The sequence below is a fragment of the Terrapene carolina genome, unplaced genomic scaffold (assembly GCF_002925995.2).
Source record: "Terrapene carolina triunguis isolate 2854851 unplaced genomic scaffold, T_m_triunguis-2.0 Scaffold66, whole genome shotgun sequence".
NCBI classification, from domain to species: Eukaryota; Metazoa; Chordata; order Testudines; family Emydidae; genus Terrapene; species Terrapene triunguis.
This window is the reverse complement of record NW_020664417.1, coordinates 85,712,163-85,733,111: the sequence shown is the minus strand read 5'-3', so window position 1 is coordinate 85,733,111 and position 20,949 is coordinate 85,712,163. Positions and strand designations below refer to the sequence as shown.

The 20,949-nt window shown below is 41.1% G+C and overlaps 1 protein-coding gene across 3 annotated transcripts in view; it reads right to left on the bottom strand.

The window, feature by feature from the left end:
- ZFYVE28 (zinc finger FYVE-type containing 28) overlaps positions 1-20,949 on the bottom strand; it is a 288,813-nt gene that overhangs the window by 112,047 nt on the left and 155,817 nt on the right. For all 3 annotated transcript variants that reach the window (XR_003369620.2, XR_003369619.2, XM_026648078.2), the window contains exon 2: positions 12,343-12,483. Coding sequence is in view for 1 of the 3 variants with exons in the window: in XM_026648078.2 (XP_026503863.1) it covers positions 12,343-12,483 (141 nt within the window). In the remaining 2 variants the exon portion in view is untranslated. The remainder of the gene's footprint in view (positions 1-12,342; positions 12,484-20,949) is intronic.

Sequence of the window (20,949 nt, the reverse complement as noted above, 5' to 3'; positions counted from 1 at the left end):
GGCAGCACCATGAGTGCCAATAGTCCGCTGCCGCCTCGAACGCCTCCAGAGTGGAGGGGAGTTGTATGTCCTCATGGTGGCGGCCCAGTGAGGGCGCGGGTCTGGACTTGACTGTACCCCTCCTGGGGCAGGAGTCGACAGGATCCCAGCTGATTGAGCACCCAATGGGGGTTTGCTCGTTATGTGGTACTTAGACCTAGCTAGGGAGCGCCCTCTCTCGGCCTTCTTCTTCTTACAGGGCACCGGGGAGTGAGAGCGGTGCCTCGCTGATGCCTGCCCGTGGGTGGAGCTGTGGTGGTGGCAAGGATCTCTAACTGAGTCCTTCCTCAGCGCCGGGGCGCTGCGCACTGAGGATGCGGTGCACGAGGCCGGGTCAGGGGTGGCGTGCTCCGATTGGGGTCGAAGAGCCGCCTCCATAAGTAGGATTCGGACACGCTGCTCTCTGTCCTTAAGGGTCCTGGGGCGAAAACCCTTACAAATCTTACAGCGGTCTCTGAGATCCCCTCGCCCAGACACTTAAGGCACGACGAGTGCAGGTCACTCCTTGACATAAACCTACCACAGTCCGAGCACGGTTTAAAGCCTGAACACCGAGGCATATCCCAGTGCCGGGGAAAAACGTCGATGTGAAGATCCCCCCCCACACACACACACACAAAGGAAACTATAAGAAAAACTACACTACCTATAACTACTATGCCAACTATGTACACGAGGATGGAGATACTGCGAAGCACGCACTTGCTGAGGCAAGAGCAGTAGGGAGTTCCAGCTAGCCGTCACAGATGGTAAGAAGGAATTGAGTGGGGGTCGGGTCAGCAGGGTCCTATATGGGACGTCATGAAGGTGCGACTCCAGGGGGCACCCAGGCCGACACTACGGATACTGCTAAGGCAAAAATCTTCTGCCTGTCGTGCATGCAGCACATGCACACCTGTTTGGAACTGACATGAACAAGCACTCAAAGAACCTCCTTTACTTTCCCTCTCACTCAGTTGCAGAGCATAAGCACCCTATGTACTCAACACAACTGGGATTTGAGCCAAAATTCCTCCCTAAGGCTTTTTTTTTTGCTAGATATTAATTCCTTGATTTGTACCGCACAACATTTTCAATCTAGTCCACCCACCGCCTTAGTCAATGAAGTTTCTCTAAATGACCTACTTGATCTGAAGCACCAAGGAGAAACAAATTGAAAACCTGGTGAACATGGGGAAGCTTCCATGTTTATATTACTTTTCCACACATCTCTCCCCCCAGTTTTCATTTTGTTTCTCAGATTTTAAGGGATGGAACATCTACTTCCTTTGTAGAATCAAAAAGAATGTTCCAGTGAATAGAATGGCTAATTAATTCCTTTTGATTCAGAGGGACATAATGTCCAGATGTGCTAAAGGCTCTGCTCTTAGATAATAAGTAAAAGGAATATTTCATATTAACTAGTTCTACATTGTTCACTGTGGACTAATAAGTGTCATATTAATCATATCTCAGAAAAATAGAGAAGAGCTCCATAGAAAATTGGTAAGTTATGTATGCATAAACCAGTTTTGTTTAAAATGTCAATCCAATCCCCAGCCCCGTGATTGTGATTTTTTTCATGGATTATATGAAACTTCTGAAACACTTTTAACAATAGCAATTTAAAATTGGCTGACAAATGCTCTGACAATACTTGTTTCTAGCTCTTATTTTCATGGGAAAAGATATGATTGTGGGAAATGGGGTAAACAATTAAAATTAAATTCTATAACCTAACCTAACTTTAGTCATTCAGTCCATGATAAAGGGACCCAGCTAATGGTAAGCCTGCAGTCAGACTATACAGTATGAGAATTTTCACATTTAGATTTCAGTTGCTGATTTTCATTTGGCTGCTGAAATCCATAGTGATTCAATCTGCTACAAGATTTACGCAAAAAAGTTTGTGTATTTTATTTTTAAAAGGAATTTTATACCCCTTTACTATTGGTTTTATATGTATTTTAAAAATATCAAAGCAACAACTCACAAGCAGTGTTCGTTTACATTAGAGTCACACACTTTGGGGGTTTTCCTGTGTGATAGTTATATAATCAATCATCACTAGGAGTAATTGCAATAGAACAGGATTTATAATCTACTTTAACACAAAATATTTTGAGACAGCAAAATATATTACTCATTAAGGAAATGTCCTCCTGTCCACTGTCAAAGGTAGGTCCCCACAGCACAAAAGGATATTCCATCCTCCACTACACATATTCCATAATTCAAGGCTACTCCTTGCTCTAGTCTTGGCATCACATCTTAGCCTTTCAAAATAATGGTGCTTTTCTCTTCAGTCTGATTACCTTATTCTTTTCTGGATTAGAACAATCCTCAGTGCTTCCTCCTCTTTTTATGCATTCTCCCTATAAATATTTAGCAGATCATTTTATTTTTAAAAGGCTTACCGTGTTCCTCCCACGTCCATTTCAGTAATTTTTCCAACTCTCCCTGTCACAGTTTCATCAAGTCACTTCTTATATATAGGTTTTATGAGAGCATCTCTTCAGCCCATCAGTTCCATCTATTGTTTGCCATTAGTTTTCAAGTCTACCTGCTAAAGGATAGCAGAATTCGGAACACTGGAATGGATCCTGCCACAGTTATAACCAACCTTCATATTTTCTAACGTGATTGAATGGGCTGAAGGAATCTTGCTTTTCATCACTATTTCCTCTCGTTCCCTGGAAAATGTGTATCTATATGTCTGCTTCTCCCGTCAGTTCCCAACATCTAGGATCACGAAGGCAAAAATTTATATTATTTTAAGCCAATTTCTATGTCATTTCTCAGTAATTACTCTTGACATCTATTATACGCCCTACTATCTCCTTCACTGACCTCCGCTGACATAACTAGTATAATTTCTAAAGGGTTACAAAGTAAGCAGCCTAGGAAGATTAAGCCATTTACATTAGCTAAAAATACTCTTGGTTCAAAATTCACAATGTCTAACCTTTATACAGTCTAATGAAAATGAAATATAGAATATAATCTAGTCAACTTTTAACCAATCGTTACGTTTCAGATGCCAGCTGGGACCTTCTTATAGTGTTAGGCTAATTTGTCTTGTGTTAAGAGATGTCTGTGTGCATAATTCTGTGTGCAAATGATCTTCAGTGGACAGATGCAATCCAACATGGAAATATCACAGCTCCTTTCAATTGCCTTGATGTTCACAATGACTACAATACTTGCTCCCAGAGCAACTTTATCAAAAATGTTAAGTAATGAGTACATTCAGCATTTCCCCCATAATTCACTGCCGATCCATTCTGACAATATCATTGTACTATTTGTGTTTTCACAGCTCTTCACATGCACATGTATCTCAAAAGGACGCTCAGTAATGACTTTTTTTTTTTTTAACACTGTCCAATACGCATGAATGAAATACAGATTAAAATATTAACATTTACACTGAATTTAATCAAAGTGCTCTTATTTTGTGCATGTTCCCCATATAAACTTGAGAGACAGGAGGTGACACCTTTGGACAGGGTCTTTAATACATTAGGAAGAGCAGCTCAGAGGTGACTGTTCTAGTGAATTTCTTTTTTAAATTGGTCTGCCTTTATCTCATTTGCTCATGCTCCACAAATCCAGGCAATAATCTGACGCACATTACCCAAAATATAAGAAAAAGTTATTTACCTCGTGCAATAACTTTATTTTTTTGAGATGTGCCCCCTATGGGTGCTCCCCTTCCAGTACACGTGTGCCTCTCGAGCCCTTGACTGGAGATTTTCCACTAGCAATCACAGGCGACAACTTTCATTGGTGCCAGTTGGTGCTCGCACTCCCCCCCCGCCTCCGCCCCCGCCCCGCCTCTGCCCCTTCCCTGCCCCTATTAGACCCCTCCCCAAATCCCTGCCCTGGCCCCACCTCTTCCCCGAGTGAGCCACATTCCTCCTCCTCCCCCCTCCCTCCCAGCGCTTGCCACGCAAAACAGCTGGGAGGGAGGAAGGGGGGAGAAGCAGGATGCAGCGACGCACTCAGGGGAGGAGGCCGAGGTGAGCTGGGGCAGGGCGGGGAGCTGCCGGTGGGTGCAGAGCACCCACCAATTTTTGCCTGTGGGTGCTCGAGCCCCGGAGCACCCAAGGAGTCAGTGCCTATGCTAGCAGTGTCCATTTGGCCCATACATGTGCGTTATACAACCTCGTGCCACACACCGAGGGGATACAGAACAGTGCAGGCAAACTGCCCTCATTTACTTCTCTATCCAAACATCCAACAAACAGTCCAAAGCAGAGGGGAAGAACGGTAGGTAGTGAAGCACCCATAGGAACACATATCTCGAAGAACCACAGTTACTGCACAAGGTGAGTAACTTCTTCTTCAAGTAGTGTCCCTATGGGCGTTCCATTTCAGGTGATTCCCGAGCAGTATCTCCACCGGCAGGAGGGAGCTTTGGAATTGAGTCCAAGACTGAAGACAGTACAGCGAACCAAGTGCTGTATCCAATGTGACAAATGGACCAAGGCATAGTGTTTAGAAAAAGTATGCACTGAAGCCCATGAAGCAACTCTGCAGATCTCAGACACTGGAATGTTCTTGAGTAAAGCTGTGGAAGTTCCCTGTGATCTGGCTGAGAGTGCTATTAATCTTCGGGAGGCAGAGCACCAGCTACATTGTATCAAGCAATGATACACCTCAAAAATCTCTCTCTGTAGAGATTATGGACCCTTGGACATTTCTTCAATGGGGACAAAAAATCTAGGTGACTTCCAAAATTGCTTGGTCCTATCTAGATAAAAGTCCAATGCCTGTCTTACATCTAAGGTATGAAAGGAGGTCTCGTGCTGAGATTTATATGATTTGGGGAAAAATACTGGTAGATGAATGGTCTGCTTAAAATACAAATCTGACAGCACTTTAGATACAAATATAGGGTATGGCCATAAAGTGAGCTTGCCTTGAAAAATACCGTAAATGGTGGGTCTACCATCAAGGCCCTCATCTCCCCAACCCTGTAATCTGACATGATAGCTACTAGAAAAGCAGTCTTCGTAGATAAGTGAAGCAAGAAGCAGGTTGCCAAAGGTTCAAAGAGAGGTCCCATGGAGGTACCTAACTACCAGGCTGAGATTCCAAGTAGGAGTAGGATCCCTAATCTGGGGGTAGATGTTTCCTAAATCCTAAATACATCTTGAGGACATAGGGTGAGCAAATATGGAAAACCCTTTGAGTGGGATTCCCTAGCCTCTGTTTGCCAGAAGCTGGGAATGGGCTACATGGGACGGATCACTTGATGATTACCTGTTCTGTTCATTCCCTCTGGGGCATCTGGCATTGGCCACTGTTGGAAGACAGGATACTGGGATAGCTGGACCTCTGGCCTGACCCAGTATGACTGTTATGTTCTAGGAGAGTGTATTTGGCAGACAGACAGAAGTTGGGCAGGATGCAGGTGCATATTCTCCCTCTCACCCCCCAATGGGCCCTGCAGAGATTCACAGGGTACTCAACTCATGATATTTGGTATTTTTCTCAAAATCACAACTCTGGTAGCTAAAGCCCAGATTTTTAAAGGTATTTCAGTGTTGCTGCACTCAGTGTTGCAATGTCTAACTGATTCAGAAGCCTAAATCTCATTTTCAAAAGGATTTGGGCACTTAGGAGCCTAAATCCATTGACAGTAAATGTTTCTGTGTTTTACTCTGTAAGCTCTTCAAGGCATGAGTTGTCTCATTTTTTGTCTTATATTGCACAGTGTTTATTGCTGGTAGATAATAAATAAATTATCGCTTACTAAAATCACATGACATCACTTCATAGTGTCCAGTGTCACGCTATACTTTACATGGGTCCCCAATATGCCATACAAGGACTGACTACAATTGTGTAATAAAGGACAGTGAAGTTACACCTTGATGAGAACAGATCCCTTCCTAATTTACTTTTGTGCAGGGGTGGGCAAACTTTTTGATCCGAGGGCCACATGTGGGTATGGAAATTGTATGGCAGGCCATGAAAGCTCACGAAATTGGGGTTGGGGTACGGGAGGGGGTGAGGGCTCTGGCTGGGAGTGCAGGCTCCAGGGTGGGGCCAGAAATGAGTTCAGGGGGGAGGGAGCTCCGGGCTGGGGCAGGGCATTGGGAGGGTGTGGGTGAGGGCTCCAGCTAGGGGTGCAGGCTCTGTGGTGGGGCTGGAGATGAGGGGTTTGGGGTGTAGGAGGGTGCTCCGGGCTGGGACCAAGGGGTTCAGAGGCCGGGAGGGGGATCAGGGCTGGGGCAAGGGGTTGGGGCAATCGAGGACTGGATTAAAATGGCTGGTGGGCCGGATGCGGCCCACGGGACATAGTTTGCCCACCCCTGCTTTAGTGGGTCAAATTACCACATTGCTGAGAAACTTGTGACCTGAAGTGCTGGGAATAATTTTCATTAAACCATGCTTGGAACTGACTCATACATTGTTCTGAGAACTCACTATATCATGCAGAGAAATTATTCTCATGATATTAAAACAAGAAGCAAGTGCTACCATTCAGAAACCTCTTAATATAAAGCATTTCTACACAGTATTAGAAGATTGAAACTGCATCTCCATTAACAAGAAAAAAGTTGCTTTTAAACTTGGCCTGGTCAAGTATCATCACTGAACTTCTTTGCTAAGACATCATCAATTCCAATAAAGTGGCTCAGGAATTATAATTTTTAAATCTTATTAACTCAAGTAAGAATATAGTGTACAGAACTTAAACTAATTGGGGCCAAAGCCAGTCCATGTAGGGGGAAATCATTAATGCAGATGATTAGTCAAAAATGTGTATTCTGTAGGCAAGGTCACAGTGCTGTAAAATATGAAACTCCAGCCCAAAATAGGTTCTATCATGTCTAGAAGTTTCTGAGTGAGATAAAAATTTATAAAATTGTATATCTACTTGAGAAATACAAATTACTCACAAATTACTTGAGAAATACAGTTACTGTCTTGCATCTGAAGAAGTGGGCATTCACCCACGAAAGCTTATGCTCCAATACATCTGTTAGTCTTAAAGGTGCCACAAGACCCTCTGTTGCTTTTTACAAATTACTCCTTGAGGTATTGCAGAAAAAATGTCTAAAGTGGGCTAAATGTTATATATATTAAGATTCAAAATTTGCAAGTTTCAGTTAAATGTATCTTGTTTAGCTAACAGAATATACTTAACAGGCATTGCCACCGTTCTAGTTTTATAAATTAATGTATTACCACTAGACTGGAACTCAGATGACTTGAGTTCAAAGACTGGTTCTGCTACTGGCCTGCTGGTGACTTTTGACAAGTCACTTCACCTCTCTGTGCCTCAGTTTCCTCATCTGTAAAATGGGGATAATGATATCGACCTCCTTTGTAAAGTGTTCTGAGCTCTACTGATGTAAAGTGCTACATAAGAGCTACTACTACTACCACCACCACCATCTTGGCCTGTGTACCTCATAATCTAAGGGAGTGTATATGACGACTCCCAATCACATCTATCGACATAAAACAGTTTAGGGTTTATCGTGAAGTATAAAATAGAGTAGCACAAAGATGTGTTATGGCTTTGTTAGATATAGATTATAAACAGCAAATGTAAGATATGATATTAACAGGTGTGTGCGCTATAATAATGTAATACCATTGATATGCAAATACCAAAGCAAAAACAAGAATGTCATTTTTACAGTAAGTCACTATAATTGAAGCAAATTGTTATACTGCATTAATAAGTAAATGAAAATTGAAGCTTTAAAAATTGTCACCTTACTCTATCTCAGCACCATGGTATCTAAGCAACTTTCAGTGTTTGGAATCCAAGATATAGCAGCTTTAGAAGTTTTAAAAACTTAATTTTACTTTAAAAACATTTGATCATTACTCAAATAGCTTTTGAATAAAATACAGCTTTTTTTAAAAAAATTAAACATTTTGTTTATGATTTTATTCAGGTTTTTTTAAAACTATGTTGACAGCCCTGAAATTTTCTATTGATCCACACGAATATCTAACATCATGAGTGTGCCATTGTAACTCCTTCATTCCATCAGTATGCCTCATCCAAGACTAGAAATCCTCCTTTGGGTGGGGAAGATGGAAGATATTAGTTATATAAAATACATATGTCTAATCTAAAGTGTTTAGTTCCTCAGGACAGGACCTGTATTGTTTGTCTATAAAGCATTATGCACACTAAAGTTGTTGTAGCCGTATAAATAACTATCACCACACTTCCAATAACTAGGAGCTCTTTTAAAAACCTTAGATCCAAAACTGAGAAGTCTAGACATAGATCTTTATTAAGTTTAAACCTCTGAAGGATCTTCTAAAATAAAATACAGTCTTTTCCTCAAAAGAATAAAGGTTAGTAAAATCTGTTGGTCTATTATGAATCTGCCATCAGTCAGAAAGGATATTTTCTTTCTATTTAAGAAAAGATGGTATTAAGTTTAAGAATGACACTTGCTAATTAAGCAGGCACTGTCAATCTAATTTGTTAAAGACAAACAGCCCAAGAACAAGGAGGAGAGATCAATCTCATGAATTAATTCTGAAACTAGCTAAAAAGACAAAGGATACCAGTGCTAGAAACAAAGTACAAAAAAAAAAAAAAAAGAAAACAAGCGCAAGAAAAAAAAAAAAAAAAAAAAAAAGGGCAAATCAAGCTCATGCTGAAATCATGTCTCAGTCAACTTTTCTAAATGAGATTGTGGGGATAACCCGGTAGTGGGCTACGGAAAGCAGAAATGATGGAAATTCAGGTACTAGACATTAACAGAAAAGCGCATCATACAAAGCCTGGGAATCTGGTAAACTAAGCTCTGCTGTTTCCAAGGTCCTGTTGAAAAGTATCTCCTGAGGAAATTAAAATAGTATGTTTTTAAAATGTTCAGTATCATTAATAAAAATCACACACTTCCTTGCTATAAATGCTAAGTTTATGCTGAGATATTTTCATACATATATACTTGCAGTAAAATATTTTTGATACAAAAATTGGACCTTGGTTCCCCTTTCTTTCACAACCACCTTCATGTCTTCTCAGATGCTGGAAAGTCCTCCCATCCTTATTCCCAAGTACCTGCTCAAAAAAAAAAAAATCTTTCCACAGTTCCTCAAGCAACAGTCCTCTAATTTCTTATAAACCATTAAAAAGAAGCATAAATCTTTCTCTTGCAACTTTGTCTTTTTAGACAGAAGGCTCTTCAAGAAGAGACCTGTTTTTGTAAAACACCTAGAACATTTTGGAGGCTATAAAAATAAGTTTAAAATAGTTCTAATTAAGAAATATAATTATTTCATATGCCATTGAACTACGGTGTGATCTTTCCTGTAGCACATCATTAAAGTGGCAATTTCTGCAAAGATTCTGGCATCTTGCATCAAGCCATGCATAGAAAGTGTAAGCATTTTCAAGTCTTTCTGCTCTTATGATCGACTGCTCTGGTAGCAGCAATTTTGTTTGACAACTGAACCTAAGCATAAAAGTCACCAGGAAAGTATTAGTGTCACAGCATGGGATGTCATTAGAGGATATAGTCAACGGAACTGACCAGGGTTCTACCCCAGTATGACATTTCCTGTATGACTAGGTGACTGTCACTTCTGTTAAATGTAACAACTGTAAAGATAAGTTAAGACAAAATGTGGCATCCTTGACTACATGCATCTAATTAGTAGGGATGGCAACTTTTTTGTGTGTGATCGGGTCCTAAGAATTGCTCTTTTGACTTACTGCTCTACTGTGGTAATGCACTGATTTGGTGACTACTTCCACTCTTCAGGAATTGGGCCTGCCTTAAAGTTAGTTGTCCTTTTTCAATGTTGTGCACATTTAAAGGTTTCTTTTAAAAATAAGAATAGTGAAGTCTACAGCCACCCTGCAATATTGCCTTATACTAGACTTGCTGTCTCCCTGCAGCCATACGCCACAATCCACCACTGTTCACTGGTGATAGCATAATAGCAAACTTTGAGAAACTGCAAAAGCAAACTAAGGTGATAAATATAAAACTTTGGTGAAATCCCTCCTGAGGTAATTATGGTAATTTGAACATGAGCTGCTTCTATGGAAACATTCTCTCAAAAACTTTTGCAGGCCTTCTTTTAAAGAGATGCCAGAAAGGAGAGCACACAGTACATTACTCTTTTTTCCCTATGTCCCTAGATTCAGCTCACTTAATATGGGTGCTTGGTATCCTGATGGTACATTGCTCTTCAATGTCATTTTAACCTGATTAATGGATGGTATTTTTCACCAAGTTAGCAACTCTTTTTTGCAAGTCTTAGTGGTCTTATTGATCATAGGAACAGTAAGCAATTCCAGCAAAAAAGCTAGTCAATACATTCTCTTTAGCATTCCTCTTCTTTTTAATTTGGCAGAGGTGTAAATGAAGTTTTATTCCTATCCATTCTATTCTCACATTCCACTGAGGACTTTCATTCACCTCACTTGACCTTGCCAAAAAGTGTATGCTTAGAAAGGGAAGTTCTTGCCACTGAGCATGGAGAACTCTGGGTCTGGGTTGGTCTGGGACTGATGATTTGGTTTCCTTTTAATTTTTTTTCTTTCTTCTTATCTGAGACCAGAAGTGGAGAGAGTAATGGCATGAAGCAACCCAGTGAGGGTGTAACAGAGGATCCACAACCACCCTAGGGTTCAATGCTGCTGACTCTGCTAGGGCCCTGGGTCGGAACTTATTGGAGTGGACAGGCCCGGGCTCCCCTACCACTATCCTCCCCCAGCTTAGCGGATGCTAACAACCAGGCCACCGACCCCACCAAGGACCCTACTACAATGATCTAATTCAGGGGTCTCAAACTCAATTTACCTTAGGGCCAGTGCCAATCCTCAAATCCTGCCAGTGGGCCAATAATATCACTCATGCCGCCCAGAACCTGCCCCCCAAAACTTCACCCTCCCAAAAACTCCACCCCCCACCTGCCTAAGGCTCTGGGAGGGAGTTTGGGTGGGGGAGGTGGTCTGGGATAGGGGATTGGGGTGCAGGCTCTGGGAGGGAGTTTGGGTGCTGGGTGCAGGCTCTGGGCTTGGGCAGGGGGTAGGAGTGCCGGAGGAGCAGGAGGGGTACAGGCTCTGGGAGGGAGTTTGGGGGCAGGAGGGTATGTGGGGGAAGGGGTTGCAGGCTCTGGGAGAGAGTTTGGGGGCGCGAGGGGGTATGTGGGGAGGGGGTTGGGATGCAGGCTCTGGGAGGAGGTTGGGGGATCGGCGCTTACCTGGGGCTCCAAGGCGGGTCGGGTCAGGAGACCTCCATGAGCTGTTGGCCCCAGGAACCACCCCTGCAGCATCCCATTGGCTGCAGGGGTGCTTGGGGCGAGGGCAGCGAATGGAGGCATAACTCCGCCCTGCCCCAGGGCTGGGCTGGCAGCCATTGGAGTGAGCAGGCAGACACCGCTCAGCTTCGCTGCACTGCCGGGGCCCCTGGAGGGGGAGCGCCCGGGAGCAGCAGGTGGGGCCAAGGGAGAGACTCAGCCCCAAAACTGCTGGAGCCCCGCAGGCCACATTGGGGTGGTTCACGGGCTGCAGATGGCCCGCCGGCCAGGAGTTTGAGACCTCTAATCTAATTGATCTTTGCGATCTCTCAGCTTTTTGCCACAGGATCTCACTTACAAAAAAAGACCATAGTTTCAGTAAGTAATATCCTGATTCACTTTTTAAATAAAAACAGATGTTATATACAAAGCAGATATGTTAGTAAACCCATAGAAAGACTCTGGTTCTGAATACTGCTTACAGCTGAAATGCCTTGCTTTGTGCAGTAGAAGTAAGGAAACCTTAGTTGTCCCTTCTTATCTTCAAGGCTCTTTGCATTAAACAGACCATATTTTCTCCAAAACTTAAGATCTAATTGAAAAGCCAATCATTTCCCCCGCATCTACATAAGTGACTGATGGGAAGCTACTCCTGTCATGTAATTTGAAGTTTAGGTAATTTTAAACAGTGAATACTATTAAAAACTTCAACATTTAGAAAAGAAGTTACTATATGGTAGTGTCTGAAATCCTGCAATATCTCAGATTCCAAATTTTGGTAACCACTGGTAAACTCTGACCATGGTATACAATATTTCATATGCGAAAAGTATCTAAACTTTATTGTATACATATTTACAAATCTTTAATTCATGAGCAGCTGTTTGTAGATTTTGTTTATGCACAATTCTTTGAGAGCAAATGTGAAACAACTTTAGTTTAAGTAGGAATTCCATTTATCAAAGGCATGTTTCTTAAGGATTTAGTTAAAATTCCGAAAACTAGGCAATAAAACTAGGCAATAAATCCGTGTAAACAAAACAAGATAAAACATATCTGAGACTGTGCCATTCTGGTTACCTGACAAGAGCGGAATTGGTTGACTAGCAATGTGCATCTTTGTGGGTCTTTTCTTCCATCCAAACAGTCCAGTTCAGCTGCTACTTGATTTAGTTCTTCATCTGCATAGTAGAACTGGGCAAGGAGCTGCGGGTCAGTCCTCTGCAATGAAGAGATACATACAATATTACACTTATCTATCCCTTATTTGTCTTTACAGGAAAGACCTTTTGGTTAATTATTTACATTTAAAGGGAAACTAGTTTATGAACTGTTTTAGACCAGAACCTGACCAAAAGCTGTCAGCGTCTGATGGGGGTGGAGGGTTCTTGTTAGATATATAATTATGGGTAGTTTTTAAATTTTGACCCTCCAGCACAAATAATTAAAAAAAAAACTAATTATTATTGCAGGACAAAGAGACTTATTACAACAAGCACTATCTCCAGAGTAGTATTGGCATGCTCAGTGATACTGGCACATAGTTATTTTGGCATAGTAAACAGCTGAATCACAAGTTTTGTTTGTTAAACCAAATCAAAATATGACACATTTCAGCTGTAGTCAAAACAAGCAAAAATTGTTTTCCAAGACAAAAAGGACAGAAGTTAGTGAAGCAATCCTAACCTTCTAATAAAGAATTATGCAACTGACTCTTCTGACTTTCCCCTCTTCAATGTTTCCACGAGTCTCCAGCCCACATTTCCTATGCTATAACTGTGCTGTGGTCACACATGCACACACCCCTATGAGCATTTTATTATTATCCTTTTAAAAAGACCTTATTAATTTCCCAATTTTAATATTAGCAAAATGCACATCCTGTAAAAAAAAACCAAAATGCTGAAGTCCTCACAGCACAACATACAAAAATGTTTACAGCTATATAACCCACAAGAATTATTTAACATAAATATCCTTTAGCAAAGATCAACGTGCATCCACTATATTTGATAAGACAAACAAGTAACACTACTGTAGTTGTTTATTGCACTCATGATGGCCTACCAAGTTAAGATGTAGTGACTTTAGCTCTGTAAACTATGCTAAAATCACTTTAGTCAATATTATTTGTCTTAATGCTTCTCAATCACTAATCTAAAGGGGCAATAACAAAAAGCCATCCTGGTAACTGGCCCACTGACCCGTGTCCTTAAGCAACTCATTTGTGCATAAGCTTAATGAGTTTAAAGCTGTCTCTTGTATCATTATGAGCTGAAAAGCCTTTTAAAGTAAGATTTCAAACAATGTGAAGCTTGAAACAAGTCAATGCAGCCTTTTGTAAGGGAGCTGAACAAGAACATACTGTACCTTAAACATTTGGAGAAAATATTTTTTCCCCTTTTCAGCAGAAAGTCACACAGTTACTGTGAGATAAATAGAAAAATACCTATAAGCTTTACCAATTTAGACCATTTCTGGATTTATTCTCTTCCTTTTAGTCCCTTTGTTGTCACCTACTACTGAAGATCTGAAGTACAGTAACCAAGTATAAGCTGTCAAACATTTACAGGCTTTTACAGTAGTTTTCCCTATGCTTGTATTAGGAGGAGAATGAAGCTTAGGGAAATAATTAAGAGATATAGAATTTAAATTTAAAGCACAATGAGTTCGGTCAGAGGGGAAAATATGTCTAACTAAGCTGCTGCCTGCTACAACTTGTTTTGCTAAAAATCGCTATATTTGCTCAATAAGTTTCCAAACTGCAGCCCAGATCTCAACAACAGAACTCCAGCGCCTTGGGGTCCACATTCCACCACCACCCACAGACCTGTAACCCACACCAGGCTCCTCAACCCATCAGACTTTTGCCACTAAAACTCTGGATGCTCTACTGTTGCCAGCTGGCTGCCTGATCAAAACTTTCTTCCACCTATCTCCAGCTACCAAACCACTCCTACTGCCAACCAACACAACAAGCTCCTCTCCATTGTTTTCTCCTTCATGCTCTCACCCTTTCCATTCCTTCATCTTCCATCTATCTCCCTGTTCCTCTCTTCCATCCCCACAATCTCTTTGTTACTATTCCCTTCTCTCTCGTTCACCCCATAGTACTGCCTCCCTGCAAAAAAGGACAAGCAGAACCTCCAAAGCAAATTCAGCCTTATTTTTGTTACACTTTCCTCTTGTCCTCTACCCACGACTTCTCTCTGCCATATCCCATCTACTCAGACTGTAAACTCCACAGGCCAGGGACCTGTCCTTCTGGTAAAATTCTGGGTGCATTCTGTAAGAATTATTATTGCTCACCCTCTTGCTGGCAGTTTTAGTAAAAAATGCCAGGTACTGAAGGGCAGATTCCGTGGTCCCAAAACTCCATGGATGGGCAGCTGCCCCCAAACTCAGGGTAGAAAAGCAGCTGAAATGCCACACCGTTCCCAGCACAAAGCCTGATTGCTCTGTAAGGGTGAATTTGACCCTTAGTTTCTAAGGTCACCACAGTTTTCCTTTTTCAGTCCTAGAAGTACTGGTAGTTAAGGGTACGTCTTCACTACCCGCCGATACGGCGGGTAGCAATCGATTTATCCGGGATCGTTATATCGCGTCTCGTTAAGACGCGATATATCGCTCCCCGAACGCGCTCACCGTCGACTCCGGAACTCCACCAGAGCGAGCGGCGGTAGCACAGTCGACGGGGGAGCCGCGGCCGTCGATCCCGCGCCGTCTGGACCCCAGGTCATTCGATCCAAGATACTTCGACTACGCTATTCGCGTAGCTGAAGTTACGTATCTTGGATCGATCCCCCCCCCCCCCAGTGTAGACCAGCCCTAAGTCCCAGAGGCAAAGTTTTAGTGAGACACGTCTTTGTCCTGAAGCTTCAACTTCAGCCTGTTGAATATTAGTTTTAAACAGATTTTGATATTTCTTTGAAAATAATCAGATGCAGGAATCAAAGTGTTAAATCCCGATACAGCAAGGAAGGCATGATTTTTAAATGAATTTAGCTAAACTACCCTGCAGAAGCAAATATAGAAGTTAAATAATTATGGTCTTAAGCAAAAATAGGAAGCTGAGTTTTGAGCTCTCACATGACTGATCTTTCAAATTGGAGGATAAGAAGCTTTAATTGAGTTCTCTCTGCTGTGTTGTGTTCTGTTGCCGATTAGTGGTATAATCTTTGATTAATTATGTCAATCATATGTGGTCTGTAGCAAGATGAAGCTGCATGAAACTCTAAATCTCCCAGCAGGGGTCATGTGAAGTGAATAACCACAACTTTCTGAATTCAATTTATACTTGATTAGCAGCAGTAAAGAGAAAGATAGTATCAAAGTCTTAGTGCTAATTTTCTTTTTCAAACTATGCAAAATATGGTTCAAATGATTCAGTCTGAATTTACTTATTACTTTTTCCTGGATTGGTATGAAATAGTATTGCAAACGTTTAAATCAACCCTTTTGATGCCAAATGAGAAATCTGGTTTAGAAGCATTTGCATGCCAAAGAGGTAATATTTAATGTGAGACCCATTGTTAAATGATTTTTGGTAAAATGTTGATTTTGGACAGTATTAAAATGGAGTTTATTCTTTCAGACTACATTTTGAATCAAAGGAGACTTAGAACAACTTGATACATACCAAGAAGATTAATAAGACTTAAATGAGTGACACATTTCTTAAGCCCCAAACTTTAAGATGTTATTTCTTTCGATTTTAAAAAGGATGTTTAGAATTCATAACCTTATGATACTTAAATCATCATCCTTGTTACTTAGATAGCACTAACAATGTGGATGGCCCTGTACAGAGGAGTGTGAAGAGTATCAGGTTGAGAGAGGAATAGCCTTTTAATCTGAAATATGTATTTATTTATAAAACTGCAATTCTGAAGCTGAGAAGAAAATTATACTTACATAGATCAGTAAAGAAGAAAAGTGGTAAGTCAATTCCCAATACTATCCTGAAAGAAGTTACTAAGACTCTGATCTTGTAAGCTCATAAACATGGAGAAATCCCTGCACAAGGAGCACTGTTCAAGTCAAAACTGCACTCACTTAACATGAAGCTTAGGTATTCATCCTTCTCAAATACTGAACAGTTTGCAAACATCTGCACATGTGGGCAGTGTGGGGGTCCAAGCATATGCTTATGTGTAGGGTATGTAATGGATACTTGTTTGCCGGAGGGGAAAAAGGACAAAAGGTATGAAAAGCAATCTTATTTCAAACTTTTAACAAAATATTATGCAGACCAAAGGAGGGCAAAAGCCAAAAATTAAAAATCTGACCGTGTCTTTTTAAGAACCATTCCAAAGGAAGCAAAATGTGTAATTTTGAAATGTTTGGGATATTCAAATAAATGAGGCAAGATCAAATTTCTTTCAAATACAACAGTTCCATTACCATGATATGTCAACGTGCTATCCAAAATCAAACCAGATTATCCTTAAAAAAAATCTGTGTTGAGTGGGTAAGGGCAAGTATTATACAACTGGAATAATCCATAGGACTTTTTAAAATTGTTTGCCAAATGTTCACCTTTCTAAAATTCTCCATCATGTCTAGTCCCTGCCCAATGTGTTTGATGTGTTTGTTTTCTAAAGTTTGAACACTTTCACAAAGGACAGGAATTTTTGACTCTACATATAGAATAATCTTGGAAGGTTCGTATGGATGACTCATTCAATCAGATCTTGGAAAGGACAGAGGCAGAAAGCATTCACATCAGGAAGCGCCAGTTTAAAGGTTGCATGTATAACCTTTGCTCTGCTCCCTTATGCATGCGCTGCGACACTCTGGGGTTCAGCCCAGACCAGGAAGGGGTTTTATCATCACTTGCCCTGTACCGTGGGTGCCTCTGTGTTGTGCCGCCTTGGTTCAGAGCACTGACAGCAACAGCATGCTCAGCACAATAGCCTTCCACACGCCTGGTTACGCCTTGCAGGGTGACACCAAAACCCTCCCAGTCCCAACTTCTCCCCAAAAATGCCTCTCTGCAATGCTCTGCCCTTCTTACTGTGTCACCCACAAAACCTTATCAAGTTTTCTGCTCCTTTACAGAGAGACTAAGTACATAGCAGTTTATTAACTTAACTGGGGCTGACAAACCCTCCGCTTCAAACAAAGTACTGCAAAGAAAGACTTTTGGGGGGGAAGAACTCAGGGCTGGAACTGCTGTTGAGGTTCCCCAGCAAAGAGTAACTGGGCAGTGGAAGCCAGGGTGTGGCCAGCATGTTTGTATGCTGGTTGGTGTCAGGGCTCTGAGCAACAGCAGTACAGCATCCTAGCACCAAGAGTTAAAAAGCAGGTGGTGACTGAACCCCTTACTGGCCTAGGTGAACCCCAAAGCTTCCCATTGGCATAGTTGAACAGGATTGACACACAGCTTGCTATTTGACTGAGGTTTACAATTCAAGCACTAGTAAAATAGTTTTAAGTGATTCCCACCCAAGTGAAAAGGCTGGGAACAATCACAGAAAAGTTACAGTTTTATTATTTTCTGTTTATTTCAGGTGTGGAAACAGAACAGAGGACATTTAAAATGAGTGACAGTGAAACATCAGCAAAGTTAGAGCTGGCTAGTTTAGAAAAGGAGCAAAAAGCCTAAAATGAGAGGCTGAGCAAGGACGATGAGCACACCAGAAATGGGAAACCAGACAACGAGAGCGTGTGAATACCAACAATGGGAAGTGAACCGAACGGGCAAGAAGCAGCACACAAGCGGGCCCTGGAAGCAGAAGCAGTTGCTCACCAATAATCCATGGAGCTGAAAGAAAAGGAAACCTTAGCAGGGCTAGGGGGCCATATAATCTAAGAATGGAGAAAAGGGATGGACAGGTTCCACAGCCCACGGGTACTCTCTCTCCCCAAGGAACACCAAGCTTGGATAAGCTGTGTTCTGCGTACAGAAAAATAGACTAATTCCTTACCACTTTTGAAAGACTCTGCAAAGTACATAAAGTTCCAGAGGACAAGAAAGTCCCAATTTTGTTTACTAAGCTCTTGGGTAAAGCATTACATATATTTAATGAAATGCCAATTGAACAGGCTTTGAAATATGAGTTTAAAAAGGTTGTACTGCAAAATTTTCAAATTACTCCTCAAGTGTATAGAGTGAAATTTAGAGATGTCAGAATTAATGACAAGATGAGTCATAGGGAATGTGTGTATACATTGTGTGATTGGATGAGAAAATGGGTCAAGGGGAAGGGGCAGAGAATTATGACCAATTGTTTGACCTTTTCACATAGGAACAGTTCCTGCGCATATGTTCTGAAGAGATCGGACAAGGTATTTGGGATAAGCCTCTGAATTCTTTCCAAAAAGCAGCTGATGCCTGTGTGAAGCTAAAGCATTTGGTGAGCACAAACTGCAAAGGGAGGAGCAGAACCCCAGTTTACCTCTGGGAAAAAAGAGCATAATTGGGAGTCTGTAGTTCAGGGGGACTGTAAATGGATGTCTGGAGTAGCCAGTGGCTAAACCTACTGCATCAATGTTGGGGGGAGGTGGTTTGCTAGTCTATGTCAGCAACTCTTGTCAGGCCTGACATACAGATTATGACAATAGTGACTTGGGGCAATAAGTATCTAAAAGGTGACATGTTAGGTATATACAAACTGGTAAACAGCTGGTCCTGAAAATCACTGCATGGCATATGTACGGGGTGTTACAAATATGCGCTAGAATTAGGTTCTTAAAATGTTTTGGGCAGACTGGTCTTATGCATTGCTTGCCATAGATAAAGGAATGTGTATTTGCTTGTCTGACCAGCCTGATCGTCGGGAAGACAATGAAGGTACATGTACATATAAGGTAAACAAAGATATCAGCTAACAAGTGGGGGAGAAGACAGCCTAGCGTCTACACCCCAGCAGGAGAAAGAAACTGTGTCTGAGCTTACTTTTCAAATAATACATTTCAAAGGTTTACTTGACTATAAAAACAGGGGGCAAGAACCTCAAAGTTATCCTTCACCTAAGGAGTCAAAGAAACCAAGCACTTTGATATCTCAAACCTTTTTCTCCCCCCATATAATTTTTGTAGCTCTTTTCTGCACTCACTTCAGTTTTTCAACATAGTTTTTAAAATGTTGACATCAGAACTAGGCATAATACTCCACTGCCAGTTTCACCAATGCACCTACCTCCCTACTCACTACTCTCCTGTTTATACATCCCAGGATAGCCCTTTTGCTATAGCATCACACAGGGAAGCTCATGTTCAGGTGTTTGTCCATTATGACCCCTAGATTCTTTCCTGGATACAGGTCCCCTTTCTGTAGGTATGGTCTGTATTCTTTGCTCCTAGGTGCATAACTTTGCATTTGGCTCATTAACATATATGTTGCTTTAATGGGCCCAGTTCACCAAGCAATCCAGATTGCTCTGATTGCCCTACCCTCATCATCATTTACCACTCTTCCAACCCTTGTGTCATCAGCAAATTTTATCAGGAGTGATTTTATATTTAGGATAGAGTATTTATTAACATGACCACATACCATTATCTTGCAGGATCCCTATTCACTGCACAGGTTGGACACATTAAAGGTCACTAATACAAACAAACTCACTCTAGTTGGTTACATACACTTAAATACTTTGCCCTATGCCATACATATTTCACCCAAAATATGCCTCTAAAATATGCAGTAAATTGAAGCTATTACCTGGAGAATACATTACATTATTTTGCCTTTTAGCTGTTACAGTATTTAAATTAATTATATTACAGCTCTTCTCATGCATGTCTGCTTTGTAATAGATCAGACATTTAATTTGCAAGCTCCTGACTGCTTTTACTTTTCACTCTGTAAAAGACCATCCATTGTATGTTTTTATTAAACATCACCTTCATCTTTTATTCTCACTAAGCCAACGATAAAGACTGATTGCCATTGACCAGTTCAGTGGAAGACAGACTCTCGTCTTCTCATGGCTACAGTTAGTGTTTACCAAATAGGTTCAGTCAGTGTTCATTGACTAGGATTTGATTAGTTTGATTTAACTTACAATACATTTTTGATCGGAGTTACAGTTTTGAGTTGGGTTATATTTTAAGATCTTTTTCTTTGTGGCTTTCTCTCAAGGGGAATTGTGAGATGAAGAATTGTTCATTTTAAAGTTGTATGGTTGAAACTCATTAGGAGTCACATTATAGACCAGTAAGACCAGATGTTACATGCTATAAGCTAAAAAGATCCTATTGTCACATCTTGTAAACAATTGACCTTTATTTGTAAAATATTGAGGTGTTTCTTCGAAAGGACAATATTTAGTCACCTGCTTTGGCTTTCATGGCATGGTCCCTCTAAGCATAAGACAGAAGCGAATAGCTACAGCACTGAAGCTGGGAACTAAAAATCAGGGTGACAGTTGACCAGATATCAGAGTTACTGCTTATCCACTCAGAATTTCTGAAATTCAGATTTAAGACTTCTTTGAAAATAGCACTTCCAGAAATAGGGACTCTCCCTGTTGGAGATTTTCCTCTTTGTAAAGCAAGAGGCTAAAAAGCAAAACTGCAGGAAGCCTTTAAATCTATTAAATAATGAGATATTTGATCACTGAATTACAAAGGCAGGGTTCTTCCTGGTGCTTAAGTTTTTAGGTATGTAATAATGATGAGTGAAAGCATATCGTATCAGGTAAATTATGAAATTATCCTTAATATAAAACTTAAGAAAAC